Below are 27,703 nucleotides of genomic sequence, written 5' to 3'. Positions count from 1 at the left end.
TGGGGGTGCTTTGCTGCAGGAGGGACTGGTGCACTTCACAAAATAGATGGCATAATGAAGAAGGAAAATTATGTGGATATATTGAAGCAACATCTCAAGACATCAGTCAGGAAGTTAAAGCTTGGTCGCAAATGGGTCTTCCAAATGGACAATGACCCCAAGCATACTTCCAAAGTTGTGGCAAAATGGCTTAAGGACAACAAAGTCAAGGTATTGGAGTTGCCATCACAAATCCCTGACCTCAATCCTATAGAAAGTGTGGGCAGAACTGAAAAAGCGTGTGCGATTACATTAGCCATATACCACACCCCCTTGGGCTTAATTACGTTTCCGGCCCTCGACCATCGGCTCAAGAAAAACATCTTCCTGCAGCTGAATCTAGTTGATGATCCCTGCTCTGTAGTCTCTACGGTCGCCATAGTCTCTATAGTATCTATAGTCCCTGAGCATCCATAGTCCCTATAGCATCACAGTCCCTTTAGCATCCATAGTATCTATGGTCCCTATAACATCATATTCCCTACAGCATCTATAGTCCCTCCATAGTATCAATAGTTTATATAGTCATAAATGCTATGGTTTCTATAGAATCTATAGTCTTGCCGCATACACATAGAATAACACACATATTTTGACACATTCACTCAGTACTTATCTTTCTATTTTTATACAAATTCATTTAAATTGACTTACTGAAATCAGAAGACATGTCCCTCAATTGTTCGCGGATGTGTCTCCTCCTGGGCATCTCACAGTAAGTTTCTGGTCTGGGCAGGTCTCGTCGTCTTTTGGTCAGACAGGAATTTCCCTCACGCTTCATCAAATGTGGCACCGGTTTTCTTTGCAGACCCCCACTGGAAAATTGCGCAGGCAGAATCAATAATCTAGTTTGTGACGCCAAATTGCTGTGGAAATTCTACAGAGGGACACTCTAAGTCAATCTTAATTGAATCATTCTTTATTATCAGGGCGCTGGAGAGGTTCCAACCAATTCAGAAGCTCCACCGGGGCAGTCCCGTTAGTTCTCTTGTATACAGACAAGTTATATTTGCATAATTTAGGTTATTCATCATTCATAATAATTCATCATTAATGTTTGCTTCATTCATGTAACTGACCAATACTGGGTCATGCATATGACAGACCAATACCTCACGAGGATTCTTCTCTCCAAGCTGAGACATTGAAACTGAGACACCCCTTTCAGTTCTCAAAACAATGTTCTGGACATACTGCCAAATTGCTTATACTGACAGTGAGGATTCCTCCCAGGCACGATCAATCAGTCACTTGCATGAACCCAGAAATTGGTTTTTAGAAAAGCACAAACATACAATTTTCCTTCACAACTTCTTTCCAGAAGCCATGAGAAAATTGTCTGGTTGTGGGGACTGTGCAGGGAGATTAACACTACTACCTGTATTTACTGGTGGCACAGACGCGGTATCATCCTCCTTTCCTACATGTCACACCCTGATCTGTTTCACCTGTCTTTGTGATTGTCTCCACCCCCTTCCAGGTGTCGCCCATCTTCCCCATTATCCCCAGTGTATTTATACCTGTGTTCTCTGTTTGTCTGTTGCCAGTTCGTTTTGTTTCATCAAGCCTACCAGCGTTTTCCCCTTGCTCCTGTCTTTCTCTAGATCCTGTTTTCTAGTTTTCCCTGTTTTGACCATTATGCCTGTCCTGACCCTGAGCCTGCCTGCCGTTCTGTACCTTGTCACACCACCCTGGATTATTGACCTCTGCCTGCCCTGACCCTGAGACTGCCTGCCCCCTGTTTTTGTAATAGACTTTTGTTACTTTGACACTGTCTGCATCTGGGTCTTCTCCTGAAACGTAATAGTACGAACTGGCCATGAGTGACCCAGCAGACTCGGACCAGCTCTGCAATGCCATCTCCTCCCAAGGAGCCACCATTGGAAGGCACGAGGAGTTGCTTCGTGGTCTCATGAAAGGGTTCCAGACCTTGGCCGAAAGCCATGACCGAGCATTTAACACATTGCTGGAACAATTCCGCGGGTTGTCTGTTAGGGAGCCTACCACGACGGTAACCTCCCAGCCCCTCAGTAACCCGGCTGTTAGCAGTGCAGCCTCCCCGGCCACCCCGGTTTCCTTAGGACCCCGCTTACCTCCCCGGAACGCTTCGCTGGAGAGTCGGGCATTTCCCGCTCAATGTTTGCTCATCATCGAGCTGCAGCCCTCCTCCTTCCCCTCGAACCGCTCTAAGATAGCGTACCTCATCACGCTGATGTCTGGGAGGGCTCTCGCCTGTACCACGGCAGTGTGGGAACAACAGTCGGCCGTATGCTTCAATCTGTAGGAGTACATGCAATAGGTAAAGAAGGTGTTTGATGCTCCATTGTCAGGGAGTGAGGCTGCCAGGAAGTTACTCCAGCTTCGGCAAGAATCCCGCAGTGTGGCAGACTATGCAATGGATTTCCACACGTTGGCAGCTGAGTGTACCTGGAACCCGGAAGCGCTGTTCGACACGTTCCTGCAGGGCGTATCGGAGGAAGTAAAGTGTTCTCCAAGCTGGACCAACGGAACGCCTACCACCTGGTGTGGATACGGGAGGGGGACGAGTGGAAGACAGTCTTCAACACGGCCAGCGGTCACTACGAGTATCTGGTCATGCCATTTGGCCGTACCAATGCTCAAGCTGTGTTCCAGGCCCTGGTTAATGATGTTCCCTGACACATGTTGAACCGGTTTGTCTTCGTCTACCTCGATGACATCCTCGTCTTCACCTGCTCCGCCCAAGAACACGTGCTCCACGTCCGACAGGTCCTCCAACACCTCCTGGAGAACCAGCTTTTTGTGAAAGCGGAGAAATGCTAATTCCATTGCTACACCATCCCCTTCTTGGGCTACATCATCGCTGCAGGTAGTGTACAAATGGATCCCGGGAAGGTGAGATCGGTGGTGGATTGGCCCCAGCCTACCGCCAGATAACCAGATGTTTGTTCCTGACGCTGTCCGCTCCTCGGTCATGGAGTGGGCCAACCCCCTCCCAGGCTTGCCTGCCACCCGGGCTCCCATCGGACCCTGGCCTTTGTGCGACAACGCTTTTGGTGGCCTACCATGGTTTCTGACGTCTCCACGTTCGTCGCCGCCTGCACGATCTGTGCGCTGAACAAGACTCCTCGGCAATCTCCGGGTTGTCTCCTCCAACCTCTGCCTGTTCCTCACCGTCCCTGGTCTCACATATCCCTGGACTTTGTCATGGGTCTTCTCCCGTCTGATGGCAACACCGCCATCCAGACAGTTGTGGACTGGGTTTCCAAAGCCGCCCACTTCATTCCTTTCCCCAAGCAACCCTCCGCCAAAGAGACTGCCCAGCTCGTGGTGCAGCACGTCTTCCGGATCCATGGACTCCCACTGGACATGGTCTCCGACCAGGGTCCTCAGTTCTCGTCCCGGTTCTGGAAGGCATTCTGCACACTCATTGGGTCGTCGGCCAGCCTGTCCTCCGGTTTCCACCCTCAGTCCAATGGCCAGTCGGAGCGAGTTAACCAAGACCTGGAGACGACTCTGCGCTGCCTGGTCTCCGCCAACCCCACCACCTGGAGCCAGCAACTAGTGTGGGTCGAATACGCCTAAAACACCCTTCCCTGCTCTGCCACGGGTCTTTTGCCCTTTGAGTGTTCCCTGGGTTATCAGCCCCCGATCTTCCCGGAGCTAGAGGAAGAGGTCGGCACACCCTCAGCCCAGATGTTTGTCCACTGTTGTCGTCGTACCTGGAGGAGAGCCCAGTCGGCACTTCTCAAGACCACCTCCAGGTATCGACAACAAGCGGACTGCCACCGGACCCCGGCTCCCCGGTATCATCTTGGGCAGAAGGTATGGCTCTCCACCTGAGATCTGCCCCTCCGGGTGGAGTCCCGCAAACTTTCCCCCCGGTTTATCAGCCCTTTCCCCATCTCCAAGATCATTAGCCCCTCTGCCGTTCTGTACCTTTTGAACTCTGATTTGGATTACTGACCTCTGCCTGTCCTTGATCTGTAATTTGCCTGCCCCCTGTTTTTGTAATACATTTTTGTTACTTCGACACTGTCTCTATCTGGGTATTCTCCTGAAACTTGATACTACACTTAAATTGCCCTTGCGTAACGATTGTGTCTGAAGCCGAGCTTGAAACTCGGGTATTCTCACCATAAGGCGATATTTCTCCTGTATATTAAGAGTATAGCGACTGCAATTAGAAGGCATAATGTTACTTAGGTTTTTTATATTCATTTATTATAATTTTTTTGGGTGGGGGAGGTTCTGCAGATCTAAGTCCAGATAAAGCATCCGGGGTGAAAAAGTTGAATTCAAAAAGTTGCATAGTGGCAACTGTAGAGTTCGGTGGAGGAGGAATAATGGTCTAAGGCTGTTTTTCATGGTTCAGGCCAGGCCCCTTAGTTCCAGTGAAGGGAAATCTTAACACTACAACATACAATGACATTCTAGACGATTCTGTGCTTCTAATTATGTGGAAACAGTTTGGGGAAGGACCTTTCCTATTTCAGCATGACAACGCCCCCGTGCACAAAGCGTGGTCCATATAGAAATGGTTTGTCGAGATCGGTGTGGTAGAACTTGACTGGCCTGCACAGAGCCTTGACTTCAACCCCTTCGAACACCTTTGGGATGAATTGGAACGCCAACTGCGAGCCAGGCCTAATCACCCAACATCAGTGCCCGACCTCAATAATGCTCTTGTGGCTAAATGGAAGCAAGTCCCCGCAGCATTGTTCCAACATCTAGCGAAAAGCCTTCCCAGAAGAGTGGAGGCTGTTATAGCAGCAAAGGGGGGACCAACTCCATATTAATGCCCATGATTTTGTAATGACATGTTTGACGAGCACCAAAAATCTGAACTCATCATGAGGGGCCGCAGTTGCTCGCTTCATCATGAGGGGCGCGCAATTGGCCCAGCGTCGTCCAGGGTAGGGAAGGGAATGGCCGGCAGGGATGTAGCTCAGTTGATAGAGCATGGCGTTTGCAACGCCAGGGTTGTGGGTTCGATTCCCACAGGGGGTATGACATTTTTTAAATGTATGCACTAACTGTAAGTCGCTCTGGATAAGAGCATCTGCTAAATGACTTAAATGTAAATGTATATCAGGGTTTCCCAAACTCGGTCCCCGGGACCCCTAGGGGTGCACGTTTTGGTGTTTGCCCTAACAATACACAGCTGATCCAAATAATCAACCAAGCTTTGTAGTGTTAGGGAAAAAAACTAAACGTGGGCCCCAGTGGCAGAGTTTAGAAAACGCTGGTGTATATGGAAGCATTCACATATCACACTACAATGTGTAGCTAGGTGCAGAGTAAATGGTTCTAATTTCAGTTGCGTGAGCAGCAGCAGCAGTATACTGTTGGGGCTGATTGTCCAGCCAATAACACACTTGATTGACCAATGAATCTCAGCTGGGCTCTATTAGCCTCCTAACTGGGAAGCTTCTGGAAGGGCGTGGTAGGAGCATTGGCCCTTTACAGCACCACAACCCTTAAGAGGATAATTAAAAAACATTCTAGTGCTTAAGTTAGTCATTACTGGGGCCCGGCACAAACATTTTTCACCGGAACTCATAAAAAGGGAAACAGTCCAAAAGTAAGTTATATATATTGGTCTAGTTTTGACAACTTCCTGTTCATCATATTCAAGATTTGGAGTGCTGCCTGTTAACTTTGATTGTTCAATTCTATCATTTCAACAAAGCATTGTTAGAACTTTGATATTATTTTACCTTCTGATTTACCAATAGATTGGGAATGGGAAGACTGAAGTTACTGATATTGTTTTTGTTTGTAATGATCAACATTTATATTTTAACAGTAAGTTAAAGCTCTTTCATATTCTTAATCTTACATAAGATGAATTCAAGTACTGTAACATGATTGAAATCCCTAAACTTAGGCTACTTTAAGATGTGATAATTTCAAATGCCATTTTAATTAGCCTTTGTCTATTCAGATTACTCTATATTGCTCTGGTTTTGGTCAAAATAATGATTCATGAAATAGTTAGTTGTTGAAAAGCGTAACTTAACTTTACAGCCTGGTCTCAGCTTTACACTGCTATGTTCAATGTTCCTCCAAGTTAGTTATAGGCTGGGAGGCAAAGTAGCAGTGGTGATAGTTTGTCCCCAAGAGAACAGTTGAGCATGTGATGTACGGTCAGGTCCGAAATGATTGACACCCTTGATAAAGATGAGCAAATAAGACTGTATAAAATTGTATGCAAGATAAATGTGGAAATTATATTATTTAAACTAATACAATTGAAAGATTATTTTGTTAAACAAGTAATATTTATTTTTCTCAAGTTAGGGGAAAAATATATTGGCACCCCTGTTTTTCAATACCTCACCTTGCAAGGATAAGGACAGAGTCTTTTTCTAAAATGTTTTATGAGATTGGAGAACGCATTGAGAGGGATCTTACAGAATATTTCCAGATTTTTGATATCCTTCGGTGTGCACTTATGGACTGTCCACTTCAATACAAACCACAGGTTTTCAATGGGATTCAAGTCCGAAGACTGAGATGGCTATTGCAAAATGTTGATTGCAGTAAGATCCACTTGCGGCCAAGATTAAGCCTCCTGGCCGAGGCACCCATATTTTTGGCTAAAATGTTCTGAAACTGGGTAAAGTTCATGATGCTTTTGACCTTAACAAGGGCCCCTGGACCAGTGGAAGCAAAATAGCCCCATAAACATCCAAAGATCCACCACCATATTTTACAGTGGGTATAGGGTTCTTTTCTGCATGTGATTCTTTTCGACGCCGAACCCACCACTGGCCAGAGAGCTATAATTTTCTAAGATCCCTCCCAAACATTTTAGAAAAATGCTCAGTGAGGTATTGAAAACAGGGGTGCCAATAATTTTGACCCCCTAACTTTTTGTGATTCTTAAACAATCCCTTTACTGTTTTCAATTGTGTTAGTATAAACAAATATGATTTCCCAATTTTTGAAGATACGATATAGCTCAGTGTTTGTATTTATTTTAGTCTTCTTTTTACTAGTCTTTGCTCATCTTTTATCAAGGGTTTTTAATACTGGACCTGACTATAATACTGGACCTGAGTGCCTAGTTAAATTCTGCACAGCCTTGCACAGTTCAGTTTGCTGCCTTAAATTTAAATCTAAAAGGGGTTTAAATTGGGATGTGCCACAGCAAAGGATTTGAAGAACATCTAAGTACAGGAGAAAATATATTCATAAATAATAACAATATGCCATTTAGCAGATGCTTTTATCCAAAAGCGGCGGCCATCTTCCCTGCGACTTACAGTCCGGCGTGCATACATTTTTGTGTATGGGTGGTCCCGGGGATCGAACCCACTACCCTGGCGTTACAAGCGCCGTGCTCTACGGACACAATTTGTTGAATGGGGTACATCTGTTTACAAAAGTGGCGGTTCTCATGATTTAAGAATAACTTCCCGTCTCTGTAAGGTCCCTCAGTTGGATGGTGAATTTACAATAGTTTTGACATCCAATCAGCTTTAAAAACATGAAAGGGATAAAGTGTTTTAATGCGCTGACTGAACGGGGCTGATTTAATTATGAGAGAGTTTTGTACTCGATTGATTACGAGTCCTCATTGTCTGAGACGGAGTCAAGAAGTTGTAATACTTGAGGGCGGTTTTGAGTACTACAACAATGGATATCATTATGAGGCTGAAAATGTTCAGGCCACAGAGTTCATTGGCTGAGCTGTAAGAACTGTGAATATAGCACAGTTCATGAGATCATACTTTAAATGTAATAAGGGCTACCATGTCTTTCCATTTCAGGTGTGTCGAGACAACCATTGCCAATTGAATATTCTTTCACATTACCTTCAAGTCAACCACACTACCGTTACCACTCATACTCCACATGTTCATATTTGTAGTGGAATCACCAACAGGACATTTACACCAATCAATGACTCCTTAATAAGTAAAGAGGAATGGGAATCTCTGGTCACAGAGCTACAATGGTCATTACCGCCTGTTGACCTCTTATCCACAGATGAGGCCACAAACCCCACTAAGTGCTCATTCTCTGTTGTCAACCCCAATTCAAACCACACAGTTGGAGGGTTTATAGATGTGACTTTGATAGCTAGAGATACTAAAAACAGGATCAAAACCTATGGAGGGGACTTTTTTCAGGCCAAGTTGTTTAACGCAGAACTTAAGGCCAGTACTTATGGAGCTGTAACAGACCACTTTAATGGCACCTACACTGCCCGCTTGGCCCTGCTTTGGCCCGGACCTGCCAAGGTGTCCATCCGCCTAGTGCACTCCAGTGAGGCCGTGCAGGTACTGTGTAGGCACAGGGAACAGGACCCAGATAAGGTCTACTTCCTAGGCTACTTTGAGGAGGGTGGCAAGCAGGAAACAACGATGTGCAATGCCCAGAGAAGTCCTAGGCTGGTGGGGAATGACTTGCAGTGTTGCTGTGAGTACAGAGAGCCAGTCACTGGAGAGTCCTGGTTCTGTCGGCGGCCATCTTCCCTGCCCTGCCATGCTTTGACCTACCACAGCATGGGTGGTTACCAGGCAGTACTCTCCAAGTTGGAGACAACTCTTCTTAAGAGGTAGATATGGTTCCATCACTGATCACATTCAGTTTGGATTGTAGTATTAATCAAATAACAAGAGTTCCTTTTTTGCAGATTCAACATTATTCTCCCAGGTGATAATTCAGTTGTACATGTCCAGCAACAGGGCAACAAAACCCGTAAGACCCTACAACATATTCCTCCTTTCCCTCCTGTACTGTAATACCACAATACAGAATACAGCAGTACCTTGCGTTACTGTAATACCACAATACAGAATACAGCAGTACCTTGCGTTACTGTAATACCACTACACAAAATAGTCATACAGCAGTACCTTGCTTTACTGTAATACCACTACACAGAAGATAGCAATACCTTGCTACCGACATAAGTCACATTCTTTAAACAAGTCCTATCCTTTCATATGGTTTAAACCTGGCTTGTTATCAACTTGCAAACTGGCGTCATTATTACAACCCAGTGTCGTCTAATGCTAGCGATGCAGATTTTGCTCAGATTATCTAACAATTGTTTTTCTCTCTCTCTAGGATCACAAACAAAATGCCGTCCTGGTTTGCACACCCCAGTACCGTCTGGGTTCTACCTCCAAGATCGCTGGACTTCCCTGGTGTGTGACTCAAAATCATTTCCCGCAGCTGAACTGGTATCTGGATGCCTGAAGGACAAACAGATCCTTTTGATGGGTGACTCCACTCTCCGTCAATGGTTGGAGTACCTGGAGAAAACTGTGCCAAGTAAGATATATATTCTGTAATCCTTTCAGTGTTAAGATACTTCAGATATGTGGTTATGTATTACTTTGAGTGGCCTCATTGGCTGTACACCGTAAACAAAGAAAGGGTTTGGAAACATTCTTGCAGGTAGTTGCCACCATTTTGTGGGTGTTGGGAAACACTTGGATTCAATTCGATTTTACATTAGAAAATTAAATTCTTGAATTAACTCATGAAGTGGAGAATTTACGTGGAATTCAATTTGAATTGCAATAATCAATTGATCATATCAATTGAATTGGAATTAGTTTGTTTCAAAAAATAAAGGGGATTTAATTCCGATGTTCTAATTAAATTATTATGGGCGGATATTTTTGCATTTCCCATTTAATAGAAATTATGGTTGAAGTATCAAAATTGACTGCAGGATTTGTACCCAATGTGATCTTTCTGCAGCACTGAAACGCCTGAACCTTCACACATCAAGCAAATCGGGCCCCTTTGAGGCAGTCGACACCCAGTCCAACACCCGTATCATCTGGCGAGCCCATGGGATACCTATACGGACGAGCAAGACCCCCTGGGCTGACCTCCACTACATCGCCAGGGAGGTGGAGGGTCTGGCAGGGGGTGCACACTCTGTAGTCGTCTTCACCATCTGGGCTCATTTCACCACGTACCCACTGGCTATGTATGCACACCGTCTGGTCGTCATCCGTAGGGCTGTGGCGTCGCTGCTAAGAAGATCTCCCACTACTCTGGTAGTGATCAAATCAGCCAACACGGGCTACAAGGATGTGTACGGCAGCGACTGGCTCTCCTGGCAGCTCGACATGGCTCTAAGGGAAATATTCAGGGACTTGCCCGTGGTCCTCATTGACGTTTGGCAGATGACCTCCTGCCACTATTCTCCAGATAACATTCACCCGCCCCCCGTGGTGATCCAAAATGAAGTGGACCTCTTCCTGTCCTTTGTCTGTCCGCAGTGAGAAAAGAGAAGCATTCAAAAGGGATTGTCTGTAAAATCAACTGCATAGAAAATGGCAACCAATACATAAAAAAATATAACCACATCATGAAAACAACAGTCAAATTCTAGGTGCTGTTCAGTGCTCTGATAGCCATTATTGTATATGGTTGGGAAACTCAAGGTGACCAGTGAGACTGTATTACTACCGTAGATTCTTCCCAATTAATGCCCTCTGGTGTTTGTCAAACTATTGCCTGCTTTCAGCTCTGCCTTGATTCTTCTGTTATACATAAAAGATAGTTAAGCAATGATTCATTTATAGAACTTGTGTACTGTTTTTATAGCAAATTGTCTGTTAAAATGTATTTATTCTAATTCTAGACACTGTACCCCTCCGAACACATCGATTGGCACGTGTTTTTCTGTTGCTCTTTAGTAAAACAAGATTTCAGTCTTGAAGGTGTTTCCTAACCGATTCCATGTTTGGTAAATTATGTTTGTCCCCTATGGGACACTCTAGAACAGGGGTGTCAAACTCATTTTAGCTCAGGGGCCACATGGAGGAAAATCTATTCCCAAGTGGGCCGGACCGGAAAAATCATGGTGTGTATATATAACTTAAAAACAACAACTTCAGATTGTTTTCTTTGTTTTAATACGATCAACATACAACATAAAGCTGGAGCCTGAGGACAGTGTGTCCAAAATAGTACAAGCACAACATCACTATTAATCATAAAACACGTCAAGTTTATTTGAAAATTCTAAAGAAAAAGAACACACAAACACACAATGCCTCAGTGATTAACAGAACTGTTTCACAGATCACAGAACTATATCAGGGTGTCATTTCTCAGGCAGAAATGTAGATAAAAATAATGACATCCTGTTCCCCAAACAAGTGCAAGAACCACAGAGTCAAGAATAGGTTAAATATACAAATAAAATCAATTAAAAACAATAGCACATCAACATAAAAACATATAAACATAAAGCTGGAGCCTGAGGACAGTGTCCAAAAGCACAACATCACTATTAATCATAAAACACCAAGTTATTTGAAAGTTCTGAGGACAAAGAACACACAAGCACACAATGCCTCAGTGATTAACAGAACTGTTTCACAGATCACAGAACTATATCAGGGTGTCATTTCTCAGGCAGAAATGTAGATAAAAAATAATGAAATCCTGTTCCCCAAACAAGTACAAGAACCACAGAGTCAAGAATAGGTTAAATATACAAATAAAATAAAATCAATTAAAAACAATAGCACATCAACATAAAAACATATAAACATAAATCTGAAAGCGTTGCTCAAACTCCCGTAACAGTCCCGTTATTTTATCTTTGAACCGCTTCATGTCTGCCACATGTTGGGTCGCGCACACATTTTTCAGACAGGGGAAGTGAGCTGCATCACCACCGGCAAGTTGCGTCTCCCACAATGACAGCTTCAACTTGAAAGAACGTATGCTGTCATAATACTGCGTGACAACTTTGTTGCGCCCTTGCAGCTGTTTGTTCAAGTTATTCAGGTGCTCTGTAACATCCACCATAAATGCAAGGTCCTGCATCCATTCTGCGGAATGAAATTCTAACACTGGTTTGCCCTTTTCTTCCATGAACTGTTCAATTTCTTCTCATAAATCAAAGAAACGCCTCAGCACAGCACCTCGGCTTAACCATCTTACCTCAGTGTGGTATGGCAGGCCATAGATGTGGTCTTTCTCTCTGAGAAGGCTGTCAAACTGACGGTGATTCAGGCTTCTGGATCGGATGAAATTAACAGTTTGGATGACCACCTTCATGACATTATCCATCTTTAATGACTTGCAACACAAAGCCTCCTGGTGCAAAATACAGTGAAAAGTCAAAAAAGCACGTCCTCCATTTGCAGATTGCACTTTCTCTATGAACTTTGTCACAACGCCTGCTTTTTTCCCGATCATTGAGGGCGCACCATCTGTAGCCAGGCTGACAGCGCGGGACCAGTCCACTCCGACCCTGTCCAGCGCGCCGACGAGTGCGGTAAAAATATCAGCTGCTGTCGTTGTATCTGTCATCGGCACGAACTCCTCGGTGACGGTCAATGTGTCATCAACTCCGCGGATGAAAATGGCCAGTTGTGCAACAGCTGTAATGTCCGTGCTTTCATCAATTGCAACCGAAAACGCAATAAATGACTTTACTTTTTGCTTCAACTGGCTGTCCAAATCCACTGAAAGATCAGAAATCCTGTCTGCAACTGTGTTTCTTGTCAGGCTGATATTTGCAAAAGCCTGCCGCTTTTCAGGGCACACAATCTCCGCTGCCTTCATCATGCATGTTTTTACAAATTCACCCTCACTAAATGGTTTTGAAGCCACTGCGATTTCATTAGCAATGAGGTAGCTAGCTTTCACTGCAGCGTCACTGATGTCTCGGCTGTGAGTAAACACAGACTGCTGTTTCTTCAGACCCGCCAACAGTTCATTCACCTTCTCTCATCTCCGCTGTCCTTGAAAGTTGTCATATTTGTCGGCATGAAGACTCACATAGTGGCGACGAAGGTTATATTCTTTCAGCACTGCAACATGCTCTGAACACACCAAACATACAGCTTTCCCATTCAATTCCGTGAATAAATAGGATGACCATTTTTCTTGGAACACTCTGCACTCTGCTTCCACTTTTCTCTTTTTTGACAGAGACATATTGGGGCAATGAGGGTGCCAAAGCACATAATGTTAAAAGTAGAAGCCGTAATAAATATCGCGGGCAAAACAAAGTAGCTCATTGGCTGCACGTGCTTGACCTACTTGCTCTGCCCCGGTATAAACAGTTTGCTTGCTTAACACAATTGCTATTGCGCCATCCAGTGGACGCAATTGGAACAGCAGTTTATTTTATTGAAAAATTGCAGCGCATTTTTATACTTTACAAAATTATTATTATTATTATTATTATTATTTTTTTAATTTTTATTTTTTTTATCATCTCGCGGGCCGGATTAAACCCGTTTGCGGGCCTGATCCGGCCCGCGGGCCGGACGTTTGACACCCCTGCTCTAGAAGCAGAAGCCTATTTCACTTTCTCAAAATCCCCAGAATGAATTTAAGATAACGTTTTTGCTGAGTATGTTTAAGTTGAGCAATTTTACATCTAAAAAGGTGTTTGGTGCAGTATTTCTCAAGTAAAGAAATGCATGACGTGTTGTCTTATGTAAACAAAGTCGGGCTGCTGGGCAGGTCTGTCTCACTGTCTTATACTATTGGATAGAGGACAATCACTGGAGCTGTTCACCCCATGTTAGTGGGCAAATGTACATAATCAAAACCCAACCTTAATTCACCCGTTGTGACACGTGGATGTTCCAAACTCCGTTTTAGATGAGAATGACTTCATGACAAATTGTTCTATTTACACTTCAGTCAATTTTGACACTAGAGTTTCTGACTCATATCAATGCCACGTAGGCCATTTGCAAAGGGATTCATTGCTTTTTAAAGGCAGACACTCTTTTAAAATTGGGCTTATCACTCAGGTCACACACTGTAATACTCCTGGACAAACTCATTGCCCTATAGGGAGGATGAAAACCCTGTCAAACTGCAGCACTTGTACATATGAATTATATATTTTAAACTAGGCGAATGGGGGTTTCCACTACAGACCTAGACAACTGCGATTAGACAAGATAATTAACAGTGCTGAGCTTGCTTAATGCTGGGTTGCATCATGTAGCCTATAGATACACCTGGAATTGAATAGTTACAGGTGTATTAAGTCTAGCTTGTCATCACTTTCTGTTGATTTGATTAGTTCCAGTCAATTTTGGACTTAAAAAAGGCCTAGGTAGCCTAACCAACCAAAGTTTGAATATAAACCAAATTTGATCACATTCACATTTTCTCTTTACACAGTTAAATTGGCTTAGGCTATAAATACCCTGCTCAAAAAAATAAAGGGAACACTTAAACAACACAATGTAACTCCAAGTCAATCACACTTCTGTGAAATCAAACTGTCCACTTAGGAAGCAACACTGTTTGACAATACATTTCACATGCTGTTGTGCAAATGGAATAGACAACAGGTGGAAATTATAGGCAATTAGCAAGACAAGCCCAATAAAGGAGTGGTTCTGCAGGTGGTGACCACAGACCACTTCTCAGTTCCTATGCTTCCTGGCTGATGTTTTGGTCACTTAAAAAAATGCTGGCGGTGCTTTCACTCTAGTGGTAGCATGAGACGGAGTCTACAACCCACACAAGTGGCTCAGGTAGTGCAGCTCATCCAGGATGGCACATCAATGCGAGCTGTGGCAAGAAGGTTTGCTGTGTCTGTCAGCGTAGTGTCCAGAGCATGGAGGCGCTACCAGGAGACAGGCCAGTACATCAGGAGACGTGGAGGAGGCTGTAGGAGGGCAACAACCCAGCAGTAGGACCGCTACCTCCGCCCTTGTGCAAGGAGGAGCAGGAGGAGCACTGCCAGAGCCCTGCAAAATGACCTCCAGCAGGCCACAAATGTGCATGTGTCTGCTCAAACGGTCAGAAACAGACTCCATGAGGGTGGTATGAGGGCCCGACGTCCACAGGTGGGGGTTGTGCTTACAGCCCAACACTGTGCAGGACGTTTGGCATTTGCCAGAGAACACCAAGATTGGCAAATTCGCCACTGGTGCCCTGTGCTCTTCACAGATGAAAGCAGGTTCACACTGAGCACATGTGACAGACGTGACAGAGTCTGGAGACGCCGTGGAGAACGTTCTGCTGCCTGCAACATCCTCCAGCATGACCGGTTTGGCGGTGGGTCAGTCATGGTGTGGGGTGGCATTTCTTTGGGGGGCTGCACAGCCCTCCATGTGCTCGCCAGAGGTAGCCTGACTACCATTAGGTACCGAGATGAGATCCTCAGACCCCTTGTGAGACCATATGCTGGTGCGGTTGGCCCTGGGTTCCTCCTAATGCAAGACAATGCTAGACCTCATGTGGCTGGAGTGTGTCAGCAGTTCCTGCAAGAGGAAGGCATTGATGCTATGGACTGGCCCGCCTGTTCCCCAGACCTGAATCCAATTGAGCACATCTGGGACATCATGTCTCGCTCCATCCACCAACGCAACGTTGCACCACAGACTGTTCAGGAGTTGGCGGATGCTTTAGTCCAGGTCTGGGAGGAGATCCCTCAGGAGACCATCCGCCACCTCATCAGGAGCATGCCCAGGCGTTGTAGGGAGGTTATACAGGCACGTGGAGGCCACACACACTACTGAGCCTCATTTTGACTTGTTTTAAGGACATTACATCAAAGTTGGATCAGCCTGTAGTGTGGTTTTCCACTTTAATTTTGAGTGTGACTCCAAATCCAGACCTTCATGGGTTAATACATTTGATTTCCACTGATAATTTTTGTGTGATTTTGTTGTCAGCACATTCAACTTTGTAAAGAAAAAAGTATTTAATAAGATTATTTCATTCATTCAGATCTCGGATGTGTTATTTTAGTGTTCCCCTGTACATACCGTTTACCACTTCTTTCCCCCGGCCAGATGTGACAGGGTGCATAGGTAGGCTAGAGTTGATCAGACCGATAGGCTTACAGCATGTCAGATTGCTAATGTTTAGGTGTAGGCTGCTACAACAATACTTTAAAGACTTTTTATTTTTCTTGTGTGTGTGGCGGGAGTGAATTCTTTTCCATCTGCTTTCTATAGACATGTGCGCCATGCCCGATCTGAATCAGATTTGTCAAGACACACACAACATGTAGCACTCTGATGAGGACATAGGCTACTAATTGTGTGTGAGTTGACAAATGATGAGCTTCAAAAAAATGTATTAAAGTGGTGGGCGGTACCCCACCTAATTGAAAAGTGCTGGGGCAAATGCCTGCTCGCCACACCTTTGCCGGTGGCCCTGGTTGGGTTGTTTTCTTTTAAAAAGAGCAAGATTGGTTATTTATGCTGGGTTATTAGGGTATTACCCAGCTAGTCAGATCAGAAGACTAGAGGCATAGATTAGTAGGGACTGTATTTTTTGCAACCCGTGAGATTAAATGTCATTCCAGATAATCTATTTTGTTGCATTCTTGTCACGTTATGGTTGAACACTGACAGTTTTAAAGCATCATTGAGGCTTATAGACGTCTTATAGAGTTCCTTAAAAGCGTATGCAAATCCCAACGCTGGTAGGGATATCATCTTAATATTAGTTTTTGTTCAATAACATAATTTTTCAGATGAAAGTACAAACTGATAACACTTGTAATCCCCCTATCTTATGTTCAGTAGATTGGAAAAAAGTGTTATGGACAGATGAATCGAAGTTTGAGGTGTTCGGATCACGAAGAAGAACATTTGTGAGATGCAGACTAAATTAAAAGATGCTGGAGGAGTGCTTGTTGACATCTGCCAAGCATAGTGGAGGCAATGTGATGGTCTGGGAGTGCTTTGGTGGTGGTAAAGTGGGAGATTTGTACAGGGTAAAAGGGATCTTGAAGAAGGAAGGCTATCACTCCATTTTGCAACGCCATGCCATACCCTGTGGACGGCGCTTGATTGGAGCCAATTTCCTCCTACAACAGGACAATGACCCAAAGCACAGCTCCAAACTATGCAATAACTATTTAGGGAAGAAGCAGTCAGTTGGTATTCTGTCTATAATGGCCAGCACAGTCACTGGATCTCAACCCTATTGAGCTGTTGTGGGAGCAGCTTGACCGTATGGTACGTAAGAAGTGACCATCAAGCCAATCCAACTTGTGGGAGGTGCTTCAGGAAGCATGGGGTGACATCTCTTCAGATTACTTCATCAAATTGACAACTAGAATGCCAAAAGGTCTGCAAGGCTGTAATTTCTGCAAATGGAGGATTATTTGACGAAAGCAAAGTTTGAAGGACACAATTAATATTTACTACATTTCCTATGCATTTTGCTATATTTCCTATTCAAACTCATTTCATGTATGTTTTCATGGAAATCAAGGAAATGTCAGTGACCCCAAACTTTTGAACAGTACTGTTTATGTGTGTGTGTGTGTGTGTGTGTGTGTGTGTGTGTATATATATATATATATACACACACACACACACACACACACACACACACATAAACAGTACCGGTCAAAAGTTTTAGAACACCTACTCAGTCAAGGGTTTTAATTTATTTTGACTATTTTCTACATTGTAGAATTCCGGAGTGGCGCAGTGGTCTATCGCAGTGCTAGCTGTGCCACTAGAGATCCGTTCGAATTCAGGCTCTGTCGTAGCCGGCCGCGACCGGGAGACCCATGGGGCGGCGCAAAATTGGCCCAGCATCGTCCAGGTAGGGCAGGGAATGGCCGGCAGGGATGTAGCTCAGTTGGTAGAGCATGGCGTTTGCAACGCCAGGGTTGTGGGTTCGATTCCCATGGGGGCTTGTATGAAAAAAAAATATATATGTATGCATGTATGCACTCACTAACTGTAAGTCGCTCTGGATAAGAGCGTCTGCTAAATGACTAAAATGTAAACAATAGTGAAGACATCAAAACTATGAAATAACACTAGGGCTGTCAAAAATAGCGCGTTAACGACGTTAATTAGTTGTTTGCTGTTAATTACGTCAATTTTTTTAACGCATTTCACGCATGCGCAGTGTGACAAATTATTCAGGTCAGGAAAGTGGTTGGGAGCTAGAGGCGAGATGGAGCAAGGTGAGCAAAGTGGGCCTATTGACGGATTCAAATATAAAAAGAATGATGATGGTACAGTTAACAAGTACAAGGTTATTTGCAAGATTTGTAAGAAGGAGTTTCAATTTCACCGGAGCTGTTCAAGCTTGAAGTACCATGTCAACGCCAAACATGCGTTTGCTGGGCCGTCAGATTCTGTCATCGCAGCCCTGGACAATCAGGAGCACAAACTCGTTTTGCCGACCGCAGCAGAGTGGGATAAACTGCAGAGGCTGGAGACACTTCTAGAGCCATGCAGGTAAATCAGTCTGTAACTTATCAAATAACATCGCTTTGATTATTTTCTGGAATGAATTAAACCAAGTCAAATATCAATAACATGTATCTATGTAAAAAATAATGATGATGATAATAATAATAATAATAATAATATGTTGATAACCACTGTTCTAATAATACACTGTCTCTGTGTGCATGTGTGTGTTTGTGTGCGTAGGTATGTAACTGAGCTCCTGGGTGGAGAGGCCTATGTCTCCTGTTCTGTGGTACTACCTTCTCTCTGCCACTTGCGTCTCAAGATGGAAGCCTGTGATGAGGACCCTGCATATGTGGTGAGATTCAAGACCAAGTTCAAGGAGGACCTAGCATCCCGTCAAGAACAGCTCAACAATGCATGGCTCCAGATTGCTACAGTTTTGGATCCTCGTTTCAAAGACTTGAAATGCCTGCCCAAGACAGACAGGGAAGAGGTGTGGACCACACTTGAAGGGATGCTGCAACAAGAATCACCCAGAAGGTCTTCACAGACACATGATGATGGGCCACCCAGGAAGAAAATCAGCCTTCTGCAAATGGGCTCAGATTCAGAATCAGAAGATGAAGAGGTCCAACCTGCCATACAGAGGTACAGAGCAGAGCCCACCATTAAATTGGAGGACTGCCCCTTGAGGTGGTGGGCATCTCATTCAGGAGCCCATGAGAAGCTGGCCTCACTAGCTCACAAATATCTAGCCACTCCTGCAACCACTGTTCCCTGTGAACGACTTTTCTCAGTTGCAGGTCACATTGTGAACAAGAAAAGGTCAGCTTTACTTTCAGAAAATGTGAACAAGTTAGTTTGCCTCAGCAACTGGCTGAAAGATGATGAAGCTCAGTAGATTTGAAAGGTGATGTTCAAACAAAAAGACCAGTTTCAGTGCAACATGTTATAGTAGTTAGCAACTGGATTTTTGAGCAACTGGATTAAAGAATGGAGGAAAAGGTAAAAGATTGTTCTTTGGTTTGATTTAAAAGTTTTTTTGAAAATGTTTTTTTCCACAGATGACTCAAATTGTGCAAAAATGTGGTAGGTCACTGTTATGATTTGACTACATTTATTGCTTTCTGTTCAATTGAATACTGTAAATTGTACATCCTGGTTAAGAGGAATGCCAAAGAGGAAGTGATGGAACATTACAAAGACAAATATTATGGTGTGTAGTATTCAGCTTGATTTAAAACACCATTATTTGGCTGTGTTAATAAACAGACATAATATGAAAATTATGTATCTGTGTCCTGTTATTTATCTTTTGGTATGCATTTCAGAAAAAAAAATGGTTAGGATTCAGGTGTAATTGCAAATAGTGATTAATCATGATTAATCCACTGAAAATTCTGATTAATTTGATTAAAAATTTAATCATTTGACAGCCCTAAATAACACATATGGAATCACGTAGTAACCCAAAAAGTGTTAAACAAATCAAAACATATTTTATATTTGAGATTCTTCAAAAAGCCAACCTTTGCCTTAATGACAGCTTTGCACGCACTTGGCATTCTCTCAACCAGCTTCATGAGGTAGTCACCTGGAATGCATTTCAATTAACAGGTGTGCCTTCTTAAAAGTTAATTTGTGGAATTTCTTTCCTTCTTAATGCGTTTGAGGCAATCAGTTGTATTGTGACAAGGTAGGGGGGGTATACAGAAGATAGCCCTATTTGGTAAAAGACCAAGTCCATATTATGGCAAGAACAGCTCAAATAAACAAAGAGAAATGACAGTCCATCATTACTTTAAGACATGAAGGTCAGTCAATACGGAAAATGTCAAGAACTTTGAAAGTTTCTTCAAGTGCAGTTGCAAAAACCATCAAGCGCTATGATGAAACTGGCTCTCATGAGGACCGCCACAGGAATGGAAGACCCAGAGTTACCTCTGCTGCAGAGGATGATAAGTTCATTTGAGTTACCAGCCTCAGAAATTGCAGCCCAAATAAATGCTTCACAGAGTTCAAGTAACAGACACATCTCAACATCAACTTTTCAGAGGAGGCTGTGTGAATCAGGCCTTCATAGTCGAATTGCTGCAAAGAAACCACTACTAAAGGACACCAATAATAATAAGAGACTTGCTTGGGCCAAGAAACACCAGCAATGGACATTAGACCGGTGGAAATTTGTCCATTGGTCTGGAGTCCAAATTTGAGATTTTTGGTTCCAAACGCTGTGTCTTTGTGAGACGCGGTGTAGGTGAACGGATGATCTCCGCATGTGTATATCCCACCATAAAGCAATGAGGAGGAGGTGTTATGGTGTGGGGGTGCTTTGCTGGTGACACTGTCTGTGATTTATTTAGAATTCAAGGCACACTTAACCAGCATGGCTACCACAGCATTCTGCAGCGATACGCCATCCCATCTGGTTTGGGCTTAGTGGGACTGTCATTTCTTTTTCAACAGGACAATGACCCAACACACCTCCAGGCTGTGTAAGGGCTATTTTACCAAGAAGGAGAGGGATGGAGTGCTGCATCAGATGACCTGGCCTCCACAATCCCCAACCTCAACCAAATTGAGATGGTTTGGGATGAGTCGGACAGCAGAGTGAAGGAAAAGCAGCCAACAAGTACTCAGCATATGTGGGAACTCCTTCAAGACTTTTGGAAAAGCATTCCAGATGAAGCTGGTTGAGAGAATGCCAAGCGTGTGCAAAGCTGTCATCAAGGCAAAGGGTGGCTATTTGAAGAATCTCAAATATAAAATATATTTTGATTTGTTTAATACTTTTTTGGTTGCTACATGATTCCATATGTGTTATTTCATAGTTTTGAAGCCTTCACTATTATTCTAAAATGTAGAAAATAGGACAACTTTTAACTGGTACTTTGTGTATAGATTTATATATTTACCCACACACAGTATTTGACTCATTGTGCAAAATGTTTTTATCATTTGTATCTAATGCAGATTGTGAGCATGTTGAGAAAAGGCAGTCTTACAGCTTTATCTTTATACAGTACATAAGTTGGACAAATCATCAGAAATGGGGTATTGTAAAACAGTTGGTAACTGTGAAAATGTAGTATGGTGTTGTATTCCATTTCTGTCACATGCACCATTTCATAAGATCACCTTTTTTACGTGACTTGTCAACTGATACAGTAGTGCCTGTTTCTCTGCTTGAAATTCACCAGTTTACAGTGTATCAATGAAATTCAGATAATGAGCGGAATACTGTTCTATACTTTGCCTTCAGAAAGTATTCATACCCCTTGACTTATTCCACATTTTGTTACAGCCTGAATTGAAAATGGATTACATTTTTGCTAATTTATTGAGATAAAATTATAGAAATATCTCATTTATACTGAACAAAAATATAAACGCGACATGCAACAAGTTCAAAGATTTTACTGAATTAAAGTTAATATAAGGAAATCAGACAATTAAAATAAATTCATTAGACCCTAATCTATGGATTTCATATAACTGGGAATACAGATATGCATCTGTTGGTCACAGATACCTTAAAAACAAAGGTAGTGGCATGGGATCAGAAAACCAGTCACTATCTGGTGTGAACACCATTTGCCTCATGCAGCGCAACACATCTTATTCGCATAGAGTTGATCAGGCTGTTGATTGTGGCCTGTGGAATGTTGTCTTACTCTTCTTCAATGACTGTGCGAAGTTGCTGGATATTGACGGGAACTGGAACACGCTGTCGTACACGTCGATCTAGAGCATCCCAAACATACTCAATGGGTGACATGTCTGGTGAGTATGCAGGCCATGGAAGAACTGGGAAACTTTCAGCTTCCAGGAATTGTGTACAGATCCTTGCCACATGGGGCCGTGCATTATCATGCTGAAACATGAGGTGATGGTGGCGGATGAATGGCACAACAATGGGCCTCAGGTTCTCGTCACGGCATCTCTGTCATGAGCACTCTCTCTCCCTGGTAGCAACATTAATTGCATTCAATTATCTTCCACTCTGCTCACCTCCCTCTCTCTACTCAGCCTAACTAGCTCCACCTGCCCTGCTCTGCTCTTGTTACCTGGCCAGCTGCACTGCATTTCCCACTCACCATCCTCACCTTGCCTCACTCTGTTCTAATTACTCTGCCAGCTGAACTGCATTTCCCCACTACCTCTCCCAGTATATCAAGCCCTGGTTTTCAGCCAAGCCCTGTCAGATCGTCTTCAAACCCGGACCAGTAACCTGCCTGTCTGCGCTCTGACTCCTGTTTGTGATACCGATCCTTTCTTGACTGCCTCCTTGTTCTACTGCCCCGTCTATCCCAACCTGCCTTCTGGACCTCGACTACTCTCCGATCTTCAGCCCCTCCGGTAACTCGTTTCTGCCTTCTGTCTCTCACCACGTTATTTGCCCAGCCCTGATCTGTACTTCTGCCTGCCATTCATATTGCTGTTGTGTGTGTGTGTTCCCCCAGGTCTCCGACCACCAGATGAGCGTGCCCAGACGTTTCACCACCCTCAGCCCGATACGCCGCTCCATCACTGGGGAACACACACACTAAGCACTTGGACTGGACACCCCCGGACATTTGGTGACCCCCGAGCACAGGTACCCACAGGAGGACCCTGAAAGACCCCTGACACCCCTGGGACTCCTCTTCCCGCCTGTAACCTTGAATAAAGAACTCTGAATTTGAACTTGCGCTCTTGGGTCCTCTTCTGTTCGTGACAGAACGATCTGACCATCATGGACCCAGCGCACTCCCTGACCACGATGGAGGAAGAGCCAGAGAGGACTGCCCTACAGCGACTGGAACGCTCTGAGGGAGACATAAATCGGATGGCTGGCGACATCGCTTCCCTTCTCCAGCTATTCAACCAGCAGCAACAACAGTTCCAACTGCAGCAACAACAGCTAGCCCAAGCCCTGCAACTACTCTCAAGCCCGGCTACTCCACCTGCACCCCCCCTGGTCCTTTTGTTCCTGTACCACCGATACTCCTTCATCCCTCCGCTGGAGGTCCCAATGCTGCAGGCCCGGCAGTGCTGCCACCAGATCCCCACGCTCCTGAACCAAGGATTGGGAACCCGGAACGTTTTGATGGCAACCAGAAGCAAGTAAGACCATTCTTGAGCAGCTGCCGAATCCAGTTTGCACTACAGCCCAGGACTTTCTCAACAGAGGGAGCCAAGGTGGGGTATGTCATCACACATCTCACCGGTCGAGCTCGGTTGTGGGGAACGGCGGAATTCGACCGGCAAACCCCAGCCTGTGCCTCCTTCAGTGCCTTTGAGGAGGAGATGTTAAAGGTCTTTGACCTAGGCTCGCCAACAGCCGAAGCGTCACAAGCTCTGCTCACCATCCGTCAGGGCAATCGGACAGTGGCAGACTTCTCCATTGACTTTCGTACCCTGGCCAGTCAAAGCTCGTTTAACCCAGAGGCACTGGTGCAAGCCTTCCTCCATAGCCTGGCGGACTATATCAAGGACGAGCTTGTTTCCCATGACCCGCCCTCAACGCTTGATGCCGCCATTGACCTTGCCGTTCGCATTGACCGCCGTATACAGACCCGGAGGAGGGAGAAGGGCCGTCTCAGTCAACCTGCCATCCGTACTCGGGTCGATACCGCTTCTGTCCAGCCCCTGCCTGTCAAGTCCCATAGCCAACTCAATCAGCCTGAGCCCATGGAGATTGGCCGTGCCTCTCTGACTCCCGAGGAGCGTCGGCGCCGTCTAAGCTCCAACCTTTGCCTCTACTGTGGTGGCGAGAATCACCGTGTCGCTACTTGTCCGGCAAAAGCCGCAGCTCACCAGGTGTAGGGGAGATCCGGGTGAGCTCAACAAGCCTTCAGTCTCCCTCCATCCGAAAGACCCTGCTTCATCTCCGCCTTCAGCTTTCTGACAAGACTCATACATTGGCCGCCCTTGTGGATTCCGGGAGCCGAAGCAAACATCATGGACCCTGAGCTTGCACAGCAACTGGGCGTGAACCATCATCAACTGACACAACCCATTCCTGCACGAGCCCTGGATGGGCATCATCTTGGCACTGTCACTCATATCTCCGCCCCTGTGACAATCCTGCTGTCAGGAAACCACCAGGAGTCCATCCAGTTTCACCTCCTACACTCACCTGGCCAACCACTCATTCTTGGATACCCGTGGCTCCGTCAGCACAACCCCCACATCGACTGGGAGACAGGAACAGTCCGTGAGTGGGGAAGGAGTTGTCACCAGACCTGTTTAAGGGGGGCCACCCTGCCCGTTCACCGGGAAGGATCTAGCGCTACCTCCGACATATCCAATGTTCCGGCCTGTTACCACAGCCTGAAAGAGGTGTTCAACAAATCCAAGGCGACATCTCTACCCCCACACAGACCCTATGACTGCGCGATTGATCTCCTGCCTGGCACAGCACCTCCCAAGGGTCGTCTGTATTCACTGTCAGCCCCGGAAAGAAAGGCCATGGAGGACTACATTAATGACTCTCTTGCCTCCGGGATAATTAGACCGTCGTCTTCCCCGCAGGAGCGGGATTCTTCTTTGTCGGCAAGAAGGACGGTTCTCTTCGTCCATGCATAGATTACCGGGGTCTGAACGACATCACGGTTAAGAATCGCTACCCACTGCCCTTACTTTCGTCTGCCTTCGAACTGCTGCAGGGAGCCACTGTATTCACTAAGCTGGACCTTCGCAATGCCTACCATCTGGTGCGGATGAGGGAGGGAGACGAATGGAAGACAGCGTTCAACACACCAACCGGCCACTATGAATATCTCGTCATGCCCTTCGGCCTCACCAATGCCCCAGCAGTTTTTCAAGCCCTAGTGAATGATATCCTCAGGGACATGCTAAATACGTTCGTATTTGTGTACCTTGACGATATTTTAATATTCTCAAAGACTCTGTCAGAACACACGCACCACGTCCGGTTGGTCCTGCGCCGCCTGCTGGAGAACTCTCTTTTCGTGAAGGCAGAGAAGTGCGAGTTCCATGCCAAGACCGTTTCATTCCTGGGGTATGTGGTGACCGAGGGCAGCATTCAGATGGATCTCACGAAGGTGTCGGCTGTCACTTCCTGGCCAGTTCCTGAGTCTCGGAAGAAGTTGCAACAGTTCCTGGGCTTTGCCAACTTTTATAGGAGATTCATCAGAAACTATAGCACAGTGGCTGCACCCCCTCACGGCGCTAACCAGCACTAAACAACCGTACCAATGGACATCAGCTGCTGATAAGGCCTTCAATATCCTCAAGACATGTTTCACTTCTGCTCCCATCCTCCAGATGCCAGATGCAGCAAGGCAGTTTGTGGTGGAGGTAGATGCTTCGGACGTGGGAGTGGGTGCAGTGCTTTCTCAAAGAGCAGCTGAGGATGGCAAGATGCACCCCTGTGCCTTCTACTCCCGTCGGCTAACCCCTGCCGAATGCAACTACGACATTGGGAACCGCGAGCTGTTGGCTGTCAAGCTCGCCCTTGAAGAATGGCGGCACTGGTTAGAGGGGTCAAAGGAACCATTCGTAGTGTGGACAGACCACAAGAACCTGGAGTATATCCAAACAGCCAGGAGGCTGAACTCCCGTCAACAGCGGTGGTCTCTGTTCTTTACGCGCTTCAATTTCACGCTCTCCTACCGCCCGGGATCTCGCAACATCAAACCTGATGCTCTTTCCCGGATGTTTCAGAAGGACGAGACCACCGCCATGACAGCTCCCATTCTTCCCAGCCACTTGGTCGTAGCGGCCCTCACCTGGGAGATCGAGAAGCAGGTCATGGAGGCTCTTCGGGACCAGCCAGGTCCAAGCACCAGCGCCCCCAACCGTCTGTTTGTTCCAGCAAATCTCAGGTCACCTGTGATTCAGTGGGGGCACGAATCCCGTCTGGCCTGTCATCCCGGCATCACTCGCACCCTTCATCTGGTCCGCCAGCGGTTCTGGTGGCGGGGGATGAGACGGGATGTCCGAGAATTCATCCGAGCTTGTCCCACTTGTAACCGAAACAAGACTCCCAACCAGCCTCCTGCTGGGTTGCTGCAACCCCTACTCATACCCAAGAGGCCCTGGTCCCACGTTTCACTGGACTTTGTTACGGGCCTTCCGCCCTCTGACGGACACACAGTCATCCTTACCATTGTTGACCGCTTTAGTAAGATGACCCACTTCGTGCCCCTTCCCAAACTACCCTCTGCTAAAGAGACCTCCCAGGTGGTCCTGGAACATGTGTTTCGTATCCATGGCCTACCCCAGGATATAGTGTCAGACCGGGGCCCGCAATTCTCAGCAACCTTTTGGAAGGAGTTCTGTCATCTCCTTGGGGCCACCGCCAGCCTATCGTCTGGATTCCACCCGCAGTCAAACGGCCAGACTGAACGCATGAACCAGGAGCTGGAGAAGGCACTGAGGTGTGTGGCTTCCCAAAATCCCCGGGCCTGGGCTCAACACCTGCTCTGGGTGGAATATGCCCATAATTCACTCACCAGTTCCTCCACCGGGCTCTCCCCCTTTCAGTGTGTCTACGGGTATCAACCTCCACTGTTTGCCAGCCAGGAGGCGGATGCCACCTGTCCGTCTGCTCTTGCGTATGCCCGCCGCTGCCGCCGCACTTGGGCCCAGGCTCGCACTGTGCTCCTGAAGTCTGGAACCAGCTACGCCGTCGGTGCCAACCGACGGAGGACCCCAGCACCTACTTACCGGGTTGGTCAGAAGGTCTGGCTGTCTGCCCGGGATCTGCCGCTGCGGGTTGTATCACGAAAGCTGGCCCCTCGCTTCATTGGTCCTTTTCCTGTGCAGAAAGTCATCAGTCCAACGGCGGTCCGACTTCAGTTGCCCGCTTCCATGCGGGTCCACCCCACCTTCCACGTCTCCAAGGTCAAGCCGGTCCATGAAAGTCCCCTGGTCCCTGCAGCTCCGGCGCCACCTCCTCCGCGCCTCGTAGATGGCGGTCCTGTCTTCACCGTCCGGCGGCTGCTCCGCTCTAGGCGAAGGGGTAGGGGTCTCCAGTACCTCGTTGATTGGGAGGGATATGGTCCAGAGGAGAGGACCTGGATCCCGGCCAGGAGGATAGTGGACCGGACCCTTATCACTGACTTCCACCGACTACATCCTGATCAGCCTGCAATCCGTAGGGGCCGTCCAAGAGGGGTTCCTAGCCGTCCGGCCCGCCCTGCTCCTGTCTCAGTGCCTGTCCTGTCTCCCGACCGTGACCCTCCAGCTCCTTCTGAGGATGAGGAGATTCACTCGGACCGCTCGGAGGAGTTCTGACCCGCCGCCTGCTCCCCTCCACCCTCCCGGCATGATGTTGTTCTTGGGACTTCTGGGGCCGTCCCTTGGAGGGGGGTCCTGTCATGAGCACTCTCTCTCCCTGGTAGCAACATTAATTGCATTCAATTATCTTCCACTCTGCTCACCTCCCTCTCTCTACTCAGCCTAACTAGCTCCACCTGCCCTGCTCTGCTCTTGTTACCTGGCCAGCTGCACTGCATTTCCCACTCACCATCCTCACCTTGCCTCACTCTGTTCTAATTACTCTGCCAGCTGAACTGCATTTCCCC

The 27,703-nt window shown here is 46.1% G+C and overlaps 2 protein-coding genes across 3 annotated transcripts in view; both read left to right on the top strand.

Annotated features, from left to right (window-relative positions):
- The first annotated feature begins 5,510 nt into the window (after positions 1-5,510).
- Positions 5,511-8,591, top strand: LOC121541129 (NXPE family member 3). Of its 2 annotated transcripts, XM_041850110.2 has the most exons (3): positions 5,511-5,602; positions 5,757-5,826; positions 7,797-8,591. In XM_041850110.2, exons 2-3 carry the CDS (start codon positions 5,764-5,766, stop codon positions 8,589-8,591), a joined length of 858 nt encoding a protein of 285 aa, XP_041706044.2. In that variant the 5' UTR covers positions 5,511-5,602; positions 5,757-5,763. The 2 variants fall into 2 exon arrangements, 1 of the variants encoding a protein (XP_041706044.2); XR_006657418.1 differs by lacking the exon at positions 5,757-5,826 and having other exon boundaries at positions 7,797-7,883.
- Positions 8,592-9,176: 585 nt separating this feature from the next.
- LOC121541139 (NXPE family member 3-like) overlaps positions 9,177-27,703 on the top strand; it is an 89,265-nt gene continuing 70,738 nt past the window's right edge. The window contains exon 1 of the mRNA XM_045207453.1: positions 9,177-9,309. Within this exon, the coding sequence (XP_045063388.1) occupies positions 9,278-9,309 (32 nt within the window). The 5' untranslated portion in view covers positions 9,177-9,277. The remainder of the gene's footprint in view (positions 9,310-27,703) is intronic.

This window comes from Coregonus clupeaformis, chromosome 3 (genome assembly GCF_020615455.1).
Source record: "Coregonus clupeaformis isolate EN_2021a chromosome 3, ASM2061545v1, whole genome shotgun sequence".
Classification (NCBI taxonomy): domain Eukaryota; kingdom Metazoa; phylum Chordata; class Actinopteri; order Salmoniformes; family Salmonidae; genus Coregonus; species Coregonus clupeaformis.
The sequence above is the reverse complement of the archived record's forward strand: the minus strand, read 5'-3'. Positions and strand labels throughout refer to the sequence as shown.

Coding starts and splice junctions, on each gene's coding strand:
- LOC121541129 (XM_041850110.2), top strand. CDS start 5,764: ATGGGAAGACTGAAGTTACTGATATTGTTTTTGTTTGTAATGATCAAC. Junction 5,827..7,796: donor TCAACATTTATATTTTAACA/GTAAGTTAAAGC, acceptor TTTCCATTTCAG/GTGTGTCGAGACAACCATTG.